This window comes from Idiotropiscis lumnitzeri, chromosome 5, assembly GCF_059441095.1.
Source record: "Idiotropiscis lumnitzeri isolate Australia: NSW breed Sydney's pygmy pipehorse chromosome 5, RoL_Ilum_1.0, whole genome shotgun sequence".
Taxonomy (NCBI): Eukaryota; Metazoa; Chordata; class Actinopteri; order Syngnathiformes; family Syngnathidae; genus Idiotropiscis; species Idiotropiscis lumnitzeri.
In genome coordinates this window covers 2,674,004-2,690,236 of record NC_142395.1, presented here as the reverse complement: position 1 = coordinate 2,690,236, position 16,233 = coordinate 2,674,004, and the positions used below count along the sequence as shown (strand labels likewise).

The 16,233-nt window shown below is 41.5% G+C and overlaps 1 protein-coding gene and 1 pseudogene across 13 annotated transcripts in view; one reads left to right on the top strand and one right to left on the bottom strand.

Annotated features, from left to right (window-relative positions):
- tpcn2 (two pore segment channel 2) overlaps positions 1 to 16,233 on the bottom strand; it is a 116,730-nt gene that overhangs the window by 2,030 nt on the left and 98,467 nt on the right. For 12 of the 13 annotated variants that reach the window (XR_015843295.1, XM_088297258.1, XM_088297260.1 and 9 more), the window contains 5 exons: positions 16,182 to 16,233; positions 15,376 to 15,449; positions 15,073 to 15,178; positions 9,983 to 10,065; positions 9,825 to 9,906 (listed from right to left, as the gene is read on the bottom strand). The exon at positions 16,182 to 16,233 is cut by the window's right edge and continues 20 nt beyond it. Coding sequence is in view for 12 of the 13 variants with exons in the window: in XM_088297258.1 (XP_088153384.1) it covers positions 9,825 to 9,906; positions 9,983 to 10,065; positions 15,073 to 15,178; positions 15,376 to 15,449; positions 16,182 to 16,233 (397 nt within the window). In the remaining variant the exon portion in view is untranslated. The remainder of the gene's footprint in view (positions 1 to 9,824; positions 9,907 to 9,982; positions 10,066 to 15,072; positions 15,179 to 15,375; positions 15,450 to 16,181) is intronic. The other variant, XM_088297259.1, reaches the window with a different exon arrangement.
- On the top strand, positions 198 to 5,032 carry LOC148335974 (uncharacterized; annotated as a pseudogene).

The following is a 16,233-nucleotide window of genomic DNA, read 5'->3' as shown; positions in this document are numbered from 1 at the left end:
CACTGCGAGGTCCCTATTGTTTTTGTAGAAATTATTATTTTTTTTCTATCTTCCAATCGTTCGATCGCATTTTTGACCCTCTAAACGTGCACGAAAACTCACCAAACTTGGCAGTCTCATCGGGCATGGCGAAAAATTTCATATTTTGGCGTCGTCGCAAACGACGCAAACAAAATGGCTCTCTAGAGGCAACTAGAATGGGAAAGATCAAAGGAAATCCTGGCCCGTTTGACCTAGGCCTCCGAAAATTGCCGGGCACGTGTAGTACCCCGTGATGTATGTATAATATTTTCGACGACAAAAGTCCAAAGTGAACAGGGAGTGAGTTATGAATTTTTGAAAGTCCAACTTTCGCCCTTTTTAGCACGTTTACAGGGGTCATTCTTTTGCACCCTAATCTTACAGGGTTAAGACGATTGCCTTAAAATCCCGGCTGTACCATCTTAAGATGTGAGACAAACACTGGGACAAAAATCTTTAGTTTCCGAAATACTATATGACGGGGGCGGGGCTTCAAAGTTTTCGTTTAATATTTCCTTCGCCGCAATGGACAAAATGCTTAATAACTCCCCTGCACAAGCTGCTAAAAATCCAAAACATCACAGATACGTAAAGCCGAAGACATCTGTATGTTTATATTCAGTTATACACCTTGCGCTACCTAGTGGCGACAAAAAATATATTTTTTTACAATTTCACGTACTGCACGCAGCCCTTTAAACAAATCCGACTTAAAATTGGTCAGAACAGACTCAAGACATTGATCTTACCCCATACCAAATTTTGTGACTTTTCGTCAAAGGGCGTGGCTTTTACGGGGTCGCAAAGTCTGATTATTCACCGTGGAAACAAAAGCTCCGGCAACATGACTCAGATGATCCTATCTTCTTGAAATTTTTCACATTTGAGGATATTCCAGCCAGACCTCTACCAACTTATTTTTGATCGTAGTGGTAGCACCACCAACTGGTAAAAGCAAATACTAATTATTTTCGTTGATGTTTTTCTCCTAGCAGGTTAACAAGGTCGCCCCCTCATATTTGCTCGGATGAGTGTTTAGGCCTGTTACAATACGAAATTCATAATTTTTTGTGAAAATCTGTGGGCGTGGCTTGGCACAGTTCGTCAATAAAAAAACGCTGATTTTGAGGTTCTAAATATGAACGAAAACTCGTGAAACTTTGGACACACTTGAGGCCTGACAAAATCAATATTTTCTTAGTTTCTTGTGCAGTTTTTTTTAAAAATTGCACTCTATCGCCCTCTAGAAATGTTCAAATTAGCAGCCCCAGTTGTGTGTTTCACCTAGCTTTCTGAAAATTCTATGGACTATGTATAAGGCACAGACCTACAAAAAAGTCTCTTGGAGCCATGAGCTAAATAGCACAGGAAGTCGGCCATTTTGAATTAACTTCAAAGGGGGCGTGTCACTTCAATGGACAAAATGCCTAATAACTCCCCTGCAAATGCTCCTAAAAATCCAAAACTTCACCTGGACATAAAACGTCCCGACCTGAAGACATCTGTATGTTATTATTCTGTTATACACACAGCGCCGCCAAGTGGAATCAAAAATTTGTTTTTATTTTAATTTTCACGCACTGCACAGAACCCTTTTGACGAATCCGACTGAAAATTGGTCAGAAAAGACTCAAGACAATGATCTTACTCTCTGCCGAATTTTTAACTCTTTGCCAAAAGGCGTGGCCATTACGGTGCAGAAAAGTCCGATTGTACTCAGTGGCAACAAAAGCTCCGGCAACATGACTCAAATTATCCTATCTTCTCGAAGTTTTTCACATTTGAGGATACTCCAGCCCTGAAGACATCTACCAACTTATTTTTCATCGTAGTGGTAGCGCCACCAACTGGTTAAAGCTAATACAAGTTATTTTCTTGGATGTTTTTCTCCGAGCAAGTCAACAAGGTCGCTCTCATATATGCTCGGAAGAGAGTTTAGGCCATGAGTATGTCACTATATGAAATTCGTCATTTTTCGTGAAAAGTTGTGGGCGTGAAATCGCACTGTGTTCGGCAATAAAACAACGCTGATTTTGAGGTTCTAAATGTGAACGACAACCCGTGAAACTTTACACACACATCAGGCCTGGCAAAATCATCAATATTTTATACGTTAGTTGTGCAGCTTTTTTAAAATGGCTCGCCATGGCCCTCTAGAAATTAAAAAAAAAAAAATCAGACCTGGTTGAGTGTTTCACCTAGCTTTTTGTAAATTTTATGGAGTATGTATAAGGCCAAGACGTACAAAAAAGTCTCTTGGAGCCATACGCTAGGTTTTACAGGAAGTCGGCCATTTTGAATTTACTTAAAAGGGGGCGGGTCACCACAATGGACTAAATGCTTAATAACTCCCCTACTCATGTTCTAAAAAAATCCCAAACTTACCCTGTACATAAAACGTCCCGACCTGAAGACATCTATATGTTATTATACTGTTATACACACAGTGCCACCTCATGGTATCAAAACAATATATTTTTTTTACATTTTAATATACTGCACGGAGCCCTTTTCAGGAAGCCGACTGGACATTTGTCAGAACAGCCTCAAGACGTTGATCTTAGTCTATCCTGAATTTTGTGACTTTTCAGCAAAGGGTGTTGCCATTACGGTGCCGCAAAAATCTATTAATCTCTGTGGCAACAAAAGCTACCGTAACATGAATCAGATGATCCTAACTTCTAGAATATTTTCAAATTTGAGGATAGCCCAACCCTGAAGACATCTACCAACTTATTTTTCATCGTAGTGGTAGTGCCACTTACTGGTTAAAGCAGGCATCACCAAATGATCCGGATCCGGACCGCGGGATGGTTCGGACCGGACCCATGACCAATCAATCAGGGCGCATTCGCAAACATTGGCGCTGCAATTCTAGTTAATACGGAAAAGGCGTCACTGATTTGAGCCAATCAAATCTTTTGTTTACGATTCACTGCCAATTGCGCAACAGACCGGAAGAGAGTGCTGCTGACAGTATGCTTTGCTAAAAAGTTAGGTCGATGCGTGTTGTTTACAATGAATGGACGGAGAAATTTAGTTTCGTTCTGGCTGCAGCCGATTCTAAATCAGTGTGCATCATATGCTCCGAAACCGTCGCAACATTGCGAAGCGCCACTACGAAACAAAGCACCGCCCTTTTTTGCAAAGTTATCCGCTGAAGTTTGAGGTGAGCGCACGCAAAAACATCGAACTTCGAGTGAAGTATAACATTTTCGTTTACAGCCCAGCAGCGGCAAGCAAACGAATGTTCACTAAAAGTATCATGGATTTTGGGGAAACATAAAAAAACATTCAGTGATGGGGAAGTTGTGAAGGAGTGCTTAAATGCTGTTGCACAAACATTATTTAAAGGAAAACACAAAGCCCAGATGTGTGAAATAATCTACCAAATCCCAATGGCCCTGACTCCTTTCCAACCCAGATTTAAGTTACTGGCAGGGCAGTCACAAACTCATTTTTCTCATTCAGAGAAGTTAAAAAAAATATTCAAAAGAAAAGGTGGTGTCAAAGCTCATTTTGAATGAGTTTTTCATGAGGACAGCCATTTTTATTGTATTGTGAACTGAACATGTTGACCTGTTTTACTTGGATAATTAGGCTTTCCGTTTTTTTTAGGCTGATAACTCTTTGATTTAAGAAAAAAAAAGGCAAAATATGTCAACTCAATGCTTAGCACTTGATATATTTCCGCAGGAGATATTTTACTATTTTTTCCGGAAGTGGCACCCTTAAGTTCCTGGAGCCACATTTTCTTGAATGTGAAATAAACGCCTTATATTTGTTTGACTGGCAAAGGTGTTTAATGGGAACATTGCTAAATATTTTGTATAGAAGTGCGCTCTGTTGAAAATGACTAAATATTGAAACTATATAAAAATGTGAACATAGGCTAGACATTAAGGGAAGTCGGACTTTGGTTCGGACCTTTTAATTGGAAGAAATTTTCGTCGTGGACCTCTGTGACTTTTAATTGAATACCTCTGGGTTAAAGCAAATATAAGTAATTTTTTGTTGATATTTTTCTCAGAGTAGGTTAACAAGTTTGCTTATTTTGAGGTTTGAAATTTGAATGAAAACTCATGAAACTTTGCATCCAAATCAGTACCCCAACGTTGCCAGGGTTGCGAGGGCCCTGTATAGCTGCTCGCAGCTCTAGTTATTATTATTATTTATTTATTTTGTTTATTAAGAGCGAGAGTGCGGCTGTTGGTCTGTTCGTCTGCCTTTATCTACCGGGCAAGTAACTGCAACTATGGTTTGTGCACCACCACATTCAACTCTTGCACCCTTATCATGGAAGGACTTTCCCTGCTAGAGGGACGTGTCCGCCAGCTCGAGGAGAATAATGTGGTAAGCATAAATGTGGCGGACACGACTGTTAGCATGGGCTGTAGCCAACCTGCTAGTCCGGTTAGCATTGGCCGTAAATGGCTTGCTCATCGCGGTGAGCCTGTTAAGACACACAGCAGTTCCATTCCACTTCGGTCTTCTGGCTCTCGCACTTTTGTTATAGGTGACTCCATTACCCGCAACATTAAGCTTGAAAATCCAGCCATAGTAATGTGTCTTCCTGGGGCCAGAGCACCTGATTGAAGCTAATCTTCTGGTGCTGGCACGCATGAGATCTAGACACCAGCGTAGTGAAAGCAACGCTAGCTATTCAGATATAGTGATACACATCGGCTCCAATGATTCTAGGATGAGGCGATCAGAGATCACAAAGAAAAACATAGCAAGGACTTGTGATCTCGCTAGAAAGATGGGTCGGCATCGAGTAATTGTCTCTGGCCCCTTGCCTGCAAGCGGCAATGATGAGAGGTTTAGCAGATTATTCTCGCTTAATCGGTGGCTGGCTAGCTTTTGTAGTGAGCAGGGACGGCAGTTTATAGATAATTGTCCATCTTTCTGGGACTGACCTGACCTGCTGAAGATGGACGGCCTGTACCGTAACTGGGAAGGCGCCATCACTCTTTCCAGAAACATAGATTACTGTTTGAGCCTTGCATGACAGTTCATATCAAAGCAGGTTGGATCGCAGGCGATTACTGAGCCTGTAAGGAGGCGTATGGAGTCAGTAAGGCTAGAGCTAACTAGCATTATGCTGGACGTAGACAACACACATAGCTTTTCTTCAAGATTAGAGTGCGACACCCCACATACTGTTGCATCACATATTGATAACAGTTTCTAATGAGGTGGCAATACATGATGGGTTTAAGCATTGCTCCTCGGTAGGTCTTATCACCGATGAGGCGTTCTCTCAAAATAATAGCACCCATAAAGCTGACAAATAACTATCAGATTCCTAGGTTGTAATTTCTCGCCGCGTTTATAGTTGCTCGAGGTTACAATATGGGACCTAGGCAATGCAATCTTATTGATATTATGACTAGGAGTACTGTCAAGCGGAATAATTTAGAGAAACCTATTTTATTGTAAATAATTTTTTAAAATATTAGATCGCTCTCCCTGTTAGTTAATGACCTCATTAAGACCAAAATCTCTTTGCGAGATCTGCTTAAAACCAAATCAGTTTTTACCGCCAAATGAGGCCTCGCCTCCAAACTTCGTGAGCTCACGTTGTGAAAAATATTATAGGAACAATTATGTTAACAAATGTAATATCACACTACACAATTTTAACTATATGTTGTAGGATCTGTTGCTAATCTTGGTTCACACATTAACTAACAATTCTGAAAACAGAACACAGCCACCTGCACCTAGGTCAGGACAACCACCCAGGGGGAGGGACAGTGATGTGTACGCCTCCTTGGTGTTGGCACCCACAACCGAACAAACTCCACTCTAAATAAACATGAAAGGGGGGCGGACGTGGACAGGATAAACACCAGCTGTGACCAGACTACACATACCCTTGAGAATAAATGTACCTTTGATACTGTTGTGTAAACCTGCATTGATTTCTGTATTGATTGTAATGTGTTGATCTAACCTGTGATTCTCAATAAAAGGCCCGGGGAGTATAGAAGTTTCAGAGATCTAACCCGATCACTGGGGTGTCGTCTCTCCTGGACAGATTCTTGCCACTTGGTGTCCGTGTCTATTGTCTCTGAGTTCCCTACTTGTCGGGCGAGGGTCACTTCACCTCACTTGGTGTGATTCTCCCTTGACGTCGTGGAATTGGACGGCTTCCAAATCCTACGTGCGGACAGGACACTGGAGAGCGGTAAGAGGAAAGGAAAGGAGGAGGGCTGGCTGTGTTTGTTAATGATAGATGGTGTAACCCTGGCCACATCACTATTAAGGAGGAACTTTGCAGTCGGCACATTCAGCTGATAGCTAGTTAGCATGCGTCCGTACTACTTACCGTGAGAGTTCAGTCATGCGATTGCGGTGGCGGTGTATGTAACCCCCTCTGCTAACAGTAAGACAGCCTGTGACGAACTGATTGCAGCTGTGAGCAGGCTACAAACACAGCACCCATATGCCCTACTCCTTTTCTCTCGTGACTTCAACCATGTTTCTCCTTCCTCCTCTCTGCCTTCATCCACACAATATGTCACCTGCCACACCAGAGACAATAAAATATTGGACCTTTTCTATGCCAACACCAAGGAGGCGTACACATCACTGTCCCTCCCCCTGCTGGGCAAAGCTGATCACAACTTGGTGGCTCTCCTGCCTGTGTGCAAACCTCTGGTCCGCAGGCAGCCAGCTGTGACACGCACAGTTCAGAGATGGTCTGGAGTGGCCGAGGAGGCCTTAAAGGACTGTTTCAACACAACTGTCTGGGAAGTATTCAGCGAGGCCCATGGGGAGGACATTAATGATCTAACAGACACAATTATAGACTGTATTAATTTCTGCATGGAGAACACCATTCCCACCAGGACAGTAAAATGTTTCTCCAACAACAAACCCTGGATCACATCAGACATTAAAGCTCTCCTGAAGGAGAAAAAGAGGGCTTTTGTGTCAGGCGACAAGGAGGAGCTGAAGAGAGTGCAACGTCAGCTGAGAAGAAGTATCAGAGAGGGAAAAAGTCCTACAAGATGCGGATGGAGGAACTGGGACCTCTTTGATCACCAGGACCTTGATGTTTACACACAGTGTGTACTGGACTACATCAAGTTCTGCAGGGAAAGTGTGTCCCTGACCAAGATCATACAGACTTTTCCAAACACAAAACCCTGGATGTCCAGCCAGGTTCGATTACTCCTTCAGGCCCGGGACACTGCCTTCAGGTCAGGTGACAGAGCTCTGTACAGTGTGGCTCATGCTGACCTGAAAAAAGTCATTAAGCTAGCTAAAACGGACTATAAGAGGAGGCTGGAGTCCCACCTTGCCAGCAACAGACCATGAGAGGTGTGGCAGGGTCTCCAGAGCATCACCAACTACCAAGGCAGTAGCATAAAATCTGTAGGCCCGAGTGCGTCGCTAGCAGAGGAACTAAACTGCTTCTTTGCTCGCTTTGCAACCGCCACACCCCCGCACTCCATGCCTCAACACCCCCCTCACTCACCATAGAGGAACATGATGTGAGGCGTGCGTTCCTGGCAGTAAACCCCAGTAAAGCTACTGGACCTGACAGAATACCAAGAAAAGTCCTCAGAGCATGTGCCCACCAGCTATCACATGTCTTTTGCAGGATCTTCAACCGCTCCCTGGCTCAAGCAGTCATCCCCTTCTGCTTGAAAACTTCCACCATTATTCCTGTCCCCAAAATGTCACCCACTAACCACCTGAATGACTACCGTCTTGTTGCTCTCACACCAGTCATCATGAAGTGCTTTGAGAAACTGGTTCTCCAGCACATCAGAGACTGCCTTCCTCCCACACTGGACCCCTACCAGTTTGCATACCGAGCAAACAGATCCACTGAGGACGCCATCGACACTGCTTTGCATGTTGTGTTGGGCCACCTGGAACAACAACAGAGCTATGCCAGGATGCTCTTAGTGGACGACAGCTCAACACAATCATCCCAGACATCCTCATCACCAAACTGGACATTCTCGGCCTCCCCACTCTCACGCGCATCTGGATTAAGGACTTTATGACCAACAGACCCCAGACTGTGTTGCTCGGCCCCTACACGTCCTCCAATTGAACGCTGAGCACCGGTTCCCCACAAGGATGCGTGCTGAGCCCTCTCCTGTACGCCTTCTACACCTATGGCAGCAGCCCGGCCCACGGTAACAACACCATCGTCAAATTTTCTGACGATACGACAGTGGTCGGTCTGATCTCAAATGTGACGAGACAGCCTACAGGGAGGAGGTCCAGACACTAACGGCTTGATGTGAAGACAACAGACTGCAACTCAACATTGCAAAAACAAAGGAGATTGTCATTGACTTTAGGAGGAACCACCCCCCTCTACATTGAAGGCGTGTGTGTGGGGAGGGTCCACACATTCAGGTTCTTGGGAGTACAGATCTCCGATGACCACTCCTGGACACACAACACCACAGCAGTGGTAAAGAAGGTCCACCACGTCTGCACTTCCTGAGGGTCCTCAGGAAATTCAACCTGGACAGGAAGCTGCTGCTGGCCTTCAACCACTCGTCCATCGAGAGCCTGCTGACTTACTGTGTCTCCACCTGGTACAGAGGCTGCACTGAGGCAGACAGAGTGAGGCTCCAGAGGACAGTCAAAACGGCGCAGAGGATTATAGGCTGCCCTCTCCCCTCCCTGTCGGACATCTACATCACCCGGTGCCTCAGCAGAGCTCTCAATATCATCAAAGACAATACTCACCCAAACTCTCACCTGTTCGTCTTGTTGCCCTCTGGCAGGCGCTACAGGTGCATCAAATCAAAGACTAATAGATTGGAAAAACAGTTTATTTTCGAGGGCCATCTCCATGCTGAACTCACACACACACACACAAACCCCCACACGCACCCCCCCACACACACACACACGCACACGCACACACACACACACACACAACCACCCTTACCTTGCAGAACAGCGACGTAATGTGTTCTTATTTATCCAATTTCGTATTATTTTCCATTTTATTATTTATTCTTTAATTGATCTAGTTTATATATTTAATTAAATTATTGTTGTATTGCACTGGAGAGGGAAGCTCTCTAATCTCGTTGCACACTGTACAATGACAATAGAGGGATCTCTGATTTTGATACTGATTTTGATAATGTTGATATTACCCAAATGTGAGTTTTGACTCGCTTTGTCTGTCTTATAAGGACATACTTTGGTTGTACAGTATCATGGCTTTATGTCTGCTGGAAACAATCAAGATTTATACGAATAAACCATTGTGAAATACAAGGCAAGTCGTGTGGCTGGCATCTGTCATATGTTCTAGTTCCTCAGAGCAACGGTTGCCACTAATTCTACCATTTGTGCTCAACATTTATTGATATAAATACAGAGTCTTTTCTGCAAGGAAGTCACTGTCGTATTGAGACAGCTGTAGTCGATCGCTCTAGAAGGCTGATTCAGGCATGTTGTCCTTTAGACATGTTTCCATCAAACAAAACACAGAACAAGATTTGCCTCCATGATACAGCTAAGCATGATGTGGACTATTTCACATCTTAGCATAATGGTGGGTTGTCAGGTTTGATAACGCTACAATCCTTTATTGAAAATAAAATATCTAAACATTAGGAAGATCTTCAAATCTGAACATGGGAGTTTTTGACTTCCCAGTCGAGAATCATAACTACCAAGTGAAAGTTAAGTCAAATATTCCATATGTTTTAGCGAAGCAAGTCATAATAAAAAAAAAGCCCCCACAAAAATATCTTTGATTATAAACTGTTTTAGAGCAGATTTTTCTGTGCATTGAGTGTACTGACCTCCAGGATGAGTGCCACGAACAAGTTTACCCACATAACAGAGGAGGTGAACCACCAACACACAAAGTAGACTTTTGACCACCTGAGAAACATTAAACAAGTTGTTTCAACACCATATTCAATTGCTGCTTTATGTTTACTGCATGTTTTTTCCTCACTCAGTGGTATATCTGGTATATGCATCCATGAAGGCCTGCCAGTTGTTGATTATCATGACATCATACAGCAAAATGATGGCTGCCTAAAAGACAAGAGAGGGAGTGCCATATATTTTTTTGCAAATATCTTATTGTCAGCACGAGAAACTACTCATAGCCTATAGATGTATGTGGTACATGTGCCATACAATAGCAAGATTTAGAAGAGTGGTTCTCAACTTGTGGGTCCGGACCCAAAAGTGGTTCGCGGACCAATCTTGGGTGGGCCGGAGAGAGATAGCCAATGGTTATTTGTATTATTCGGCCGAATATAGAGGTTTAGCAAGTTCCCAATTAGAAAGCACATTATTGGGTAAGTGTCAGGGTGTTACCCTCTAGTTCTCAAGTCATTAGCTACTAAACTACTAAACAAATACAGTGCAGTTCAACCATTGACGTGGTTATAGCCACCAATATGTTTTTTGTGTTACGCCAAACTCATTTGAAAGTGTGTTTAAAAATTTTACGTGCCGTACATGTATTGTCAGAGGGTATTTTTAAACTCCGAAAAAATATTGTTTTTAACTTCTGTACAATTGGTCACACCTTCACAATAATAGGAAAAATTGGGTTCTAGAGTGACAACAGTTAAGAATCACTGTTTTAATATGAGATGTCATGTTAACGACATGAGAAATGTAACACAATTCCAATTAATTACACTTGTGGTAAATATAGCATCACAAAAAATGTCATATATACATATATATATACTTATATACACATATACATATATATATATATGGGTGTATATATATATATATATATATGTGTATATATATATATATATATGTATATATATATGTATATATATATATTTATATATCTATCTATCTATATATATCCCATATTTTACTCTATTAGTATTGCATCTATTAGTATTTTATAAGAATTGTTCCACAGTGTGATCTAAGTTTGAACCATATGGATGAGAAGACTTCAGGAGAAGCGGATGCCTGAAGACTGGATCAATAGCTGCAACATCAAAGGAGGTGTGACCGAGACACGTCTGAAACAATGGACTTTCATGCTGGGACAACAAAAGTCACGCTGGTGGCTCCTATCAGTCTACTACTGAGTCAGTCTACTACCATTTGCTCTGTGTTTACAATCAGTTAACGACTGCTGTTTTCCTCTCGTGTCTGAAATGTTTCCATGTTCCTGGTGGTGCTCCCCCCTTCATTCTTTAGTGCAAATACATTGTATCGTTCGGGACTTCCCCAATAAAATAGAGGACTCGGCGGAGTGTGCTTCAGAACGAAGTTGGAGATGTAACTGAGCACACCTCCGTTCGTTCTCCTCGCGAGTAAAAAGATCAACTCTTGTCTTCCTTTCATTCATTCTGCCTATGTTAAATAATACAGCTGTCCGCCATGTTAATTTCTCACGTCACTGGATAACCATCCAGATGTGTAGTCTGAACATATGATATATACACACGCACACAGCTAACCTGAAAGGAATGCATCCGGAGATAATCCGTAAAGAATGAAGCCATATTGTGGCCAGTCAATACTAAGAAATGTCTATTGAATGAGATTCCATTTTTTATGTGAAAGATGTAACGCCGGATCTCTTTTGACATCACAAAATAAACTTTGGAAAACAAGTAGATCAGGAGGTGCAGTGACATGCATCAACATTCCTCAAATTTTTGTGCTGTGCTGTCTTGTGTGCATGATCAAACGAGTGCTGCTTTGGTCCTGTGTCTCAAGAAAGGCTGAATTTAGTAGCAGAAATTCTGCACGCATTTTGGACATAATGCCCCACGAGCGCTGCCTGGGATGGCAAATGTTTGAGAGGAAGGGATGATCCTCCCTCGGGCAATTCAGCTCTGACTCGTTAAAAATACTCGGCAAGGCTGCTTGGCGTGTCCCACGTCAAACGAAAACACGCTTTGTCCCTGAAATGTTCACTCCACATGCGCATAAACCTGCTCATCCTTGTGAACAACGAGAGAATGAGAAAACCAGTTTAAGTACATTTTCTGTAAAAATCGTGGAATAATATACCATTGCTGTTCAACCTTGATTGCCGTTTCTGGTCAACCCCTGACAAAAGTTTGCAATGCATTATGCCATTGTCATCCTTGTCATCAATCATGAGCTCAACTAGACATAGCAGTCAGAAGGACAACGATCATGCATTGTCTAAAATAAAGAATATAAAGAAACGTAGACCATCAGAGGACAAAATGATGGAAATGGAAAACAACAAAGAACAACACGGAATCCAAATTGTGCCAGATGTGTGAGGCATCAGAATGCAACTGGTGTATATTGACATTGGTCTTATAAATGCTGACAAGTAACATATTTTCACAACCTTAGTAAACACTTTCTCCAAAATGGATGAGGTGCCTTATAATGCGGAGCGACTTATGGGCGGCCCAAGTTCTAAGTCTGTTCATGGGTGACTTTAATGAGCTCCACTTGACTGGGTTCATTACACAGAGTGATTAGCACCCTCTGTTGGTGAAGGTTTAATACTTCAGAGAACTGTGTTGACAGGGAGAATTTAAACAATCTGTTACTCCCCTTTGTTGGTCACGGTTCAGAAAAAAACAAACTAAACAAACCAAAAAACAGACGCTTCCCAAAGCACACCACTCGACATCTCTCTAACCAGCCATCTCATTGGCTGAGGCTGAAGCAATCACAGAATGCTTTGCATCACTTGGGGTATGAATGGCATAAGAGATGATGTTTTGTGTTAATTTTATTTATTTTTGGGACATGAATGGCATGAGAGATACATGATTTGTGTTGATTATATTTCTTTATTCCGTGTTTTGGTTGTTTCATTGTTTGCTAGTATGCTTTTCGGTTGCTGTTGGGTGATAGTTCTGCATTTGATGTAAAACTGTGACCGTACATCGTCTGTGTAGAAGGTGACATTTGGTTATCCCGTACTGTTAAGTTAATCTGTCTGATTGCACAGTTGGTTGAGTTGTCATAAAAGCTGGCATCATATTAGAGAGGCCACACTGCAGTGAGACTAACAATGACTCTCGATGTTGAGCGAGGACTATTAAAAAAACAAATAACGTGTATATTTTTAATACTTCAACAAAGTACAACCGAACTCTGTTTCGAACCCACTGCTGGTTTTAAAATGTACAATCGCGCATGAATGCAAACCGAAGGTAAGCTTTGACATGCCTGCGCCCAATAATACGGTGCACCTTATATATATGTTAAAGACAGAAATAGTACCCAGCACTGAGACTCACCCTTTTAATATGGTGCACCAAGGGCTGGGCGATAAACCGAAAATTTACCGTCACCGAAATGTATTACAATGGCCGACATCATTTTCCCCATGTCGGTAAATTCGGTGTCTGAAAAAAAAAAAAATTTAAGTCTTTTCTGTCTGCGGCGATGTTCATGCCTCTTTAAGATGGCTACAGCGCATGTAGTCACGTGACTCATGCGCTGTAGAACAATGTAAGACGCGTTCGTAGCTGGCGATTCAAATCCTAAAGCGGCTGACACGGCTGCAGACGAAGTAACGTTAGTTGAAATTGTTCCTGTCGCGCTTGTCCCGAAAAGAAATTGGACATCTGTCGTTTGGAAATGTTTTGGGTTCCATAAAGACGATGTTTGGGCAAAAGAACATGAACTACAATGTGCGTCGTAAGCACCTGAAACAGCGCGTCCAACCTTTTCTTTTTCACCACCCACAACACAACCATGCTGTTGACTTGGAGCTTGTGCTAAAAGTTCAAAGTGAGAAGCAAGGTTCGACAAGTGACATCAGCCCATAACGGAGGCGACACCATACGAGAGAACGTCTCAGAGGTGGACGCGATAGCCTAGCACATAGCTAAAGATAGAGCTCCTCTAGTTACAGTGGAGCGCACAGGATTTAAACGCCTCATGAACGTGGCCGACAAGAGGTACGAAAATATTTGTCGCAAACAGCACTTCCCGATATGGACAACATTGGGACGAGAGCGGAGACATGTCGAGCATTTTGCATCCACATCCGACTTGTGGTCGAGTCGCAACATGCATCCCTGTTTGAGCCTGAATGTGCAGTACATAGACGACAAGTGGCGACCGCGCACCAGAGTACTCGAGACGGCACATTTTCCTGATGAAGCACACTTGTTTATTTGGCATTGGCATTCCATTGACATTTTTTTCATTTTATTAAGCATTTTGTTTACAGGGGACTAGCTCCTTTGCACATGGCATTATTTATATTGTTTACAAGATACCTTTACACAAATCTAGGCCTTTGCAACATCTCGGCACAATATATGTGCAGAAAAAAGATTTTGTGAGAGGTACCCTGTTTCTCCTGTTCTTTGTGACATTGTTCAAGTCATGCAAAGCAAGCTGTTTTGAATGTTTATTCAGATGATTTTTGTACTTTCATTTTACATTGAAAGTAATGTGTACCGGTTGGTCAATAAAAAAAACTGTTAATATGCATTTCCTGCATTTATTTTGATTTTGGTCCTCAGGGGGAATTTATCACGCATTTATCGTTATCGAGGTAAAATTGCCCAATTTATTGCGATATTGATTTTAGGTCATATCGCCCAGCCCTAGGTGCACCTTATGATCGTGAAAATAGGGGAACTGAATAAAGTTTGTCTGTCTCTTACTTATGATTAATCTCATTGGTTCTTCTAGCTAAGTTTTTTTTCAGGTTGCTATTTACCTTACATGTTTTGACAGAAGTCATTTGCCATCTTCAGGGTGAGGTAAAATATTTTAATGAAAATAGTGGGAACCCTGTATTCCTTCATTATCAAAATTAAAAATGCCAAATCAGTGGACTGTACTTCAAAATTCTTCTTCTTCAATGCTGCTAAACAGGAGCATATTTGTGGTTTTGGACTTGAATATTACCAAAGCTCAAGTTTCTTTTCAAAATGGAGTTAAAAACAAATAAAACATTTTTTTCCACCCCCAGAACGGAGTCCCAGACTATTCAATCAATTTTATACTGTAAATGCCTTGGGAGAACCATTGCTAATAGGGAGGCAGGGCTGAAAAACAAACTAGCTGTGAATAGCTGCAAACAAATCATACACTTACAGCAAAGTCATCAAAATTGTTTGGCCAGTAGCCTAGCTGTTCATAGGTGCCACACTCTGTGCTGAAGTTAGAGGTGATGTTTTCCATGGTTGTATTGTATGGCACACTGAAAACACATAACAGTAAAGAGCATTATAAAACGAAGAAATACATAGCTTTTCTGTGTGAATTTAGTGACAAAAGCAATAAAGCTAAAACCACAAACATTGAGACCAAAATGATCAGCTCTTATCAGTTATTATTATTAGTATTGTTACTAACAGTTGGGAGTTAAAACAAACAACATAATTTGTCTATTGATACCTCTTATCTGCCGGTGGTTTAATGGACCCCTCAAACAGCCAGATGCCAAACACAGCAAATATATAGTAAACTACCTGTCGAGAGAACAACGTACATTCCCAATTTAATGTTTTATCACCTTGTTTTCTATTTTGACAAGAAAAAATAAATACATTACAATGAAATTTAAGATTACCACTGAAGTTAGACAAAAATTCAGCTGAAAAACTGAGCTTGGTATTTTCATAATAGAGTAAATTATTTTTTGGCGCATGAATCCAGATCACCCCACTTGTTTGTAGAGAAAGCATCTTTGAGCTGGTCTCTCCTTTAGATTTCTAACTTCATAAAGTATTAGCAATCAAACAGTATGACAATTTCATCTGGATTGAAAAAATCATGTTGAAATAATCCCAATCATTGCAAGGCTATATTCCAATATTGGTAAAAGATACAAAAATACCAAAGAAAAAATTGCAACAAAACCTAATACAAGCAACCCTATATATTCTTGCAAAAATGGTAGAAGGGAACAAATAAAGTGAAGTCAAGACTGACTAAATGTCACGAGAGTGATAGGTAACATTTAATTAATTAGATGTTGTGTTAATAGTTAATCACATTTTAATTTGAGACATTTACCCGAAACTATCAACTTTTTTTTCAATTCAAATAGATTTTGGTCGACACATAAGTATGTACAGTACATATATAAGCTATACAAAACCACACAGAAACACACATTTTGTTGAGTACTTTTTTAATTATAACTATATATTAACATTCCAGTCCAATGTTTTGTTATCTAAAGATCTTGTTTTGCTCACCACCAGTATCCCTGCAAAGGCTCTTAGGTTTTTCACCAGGTCCAGCAAGGTA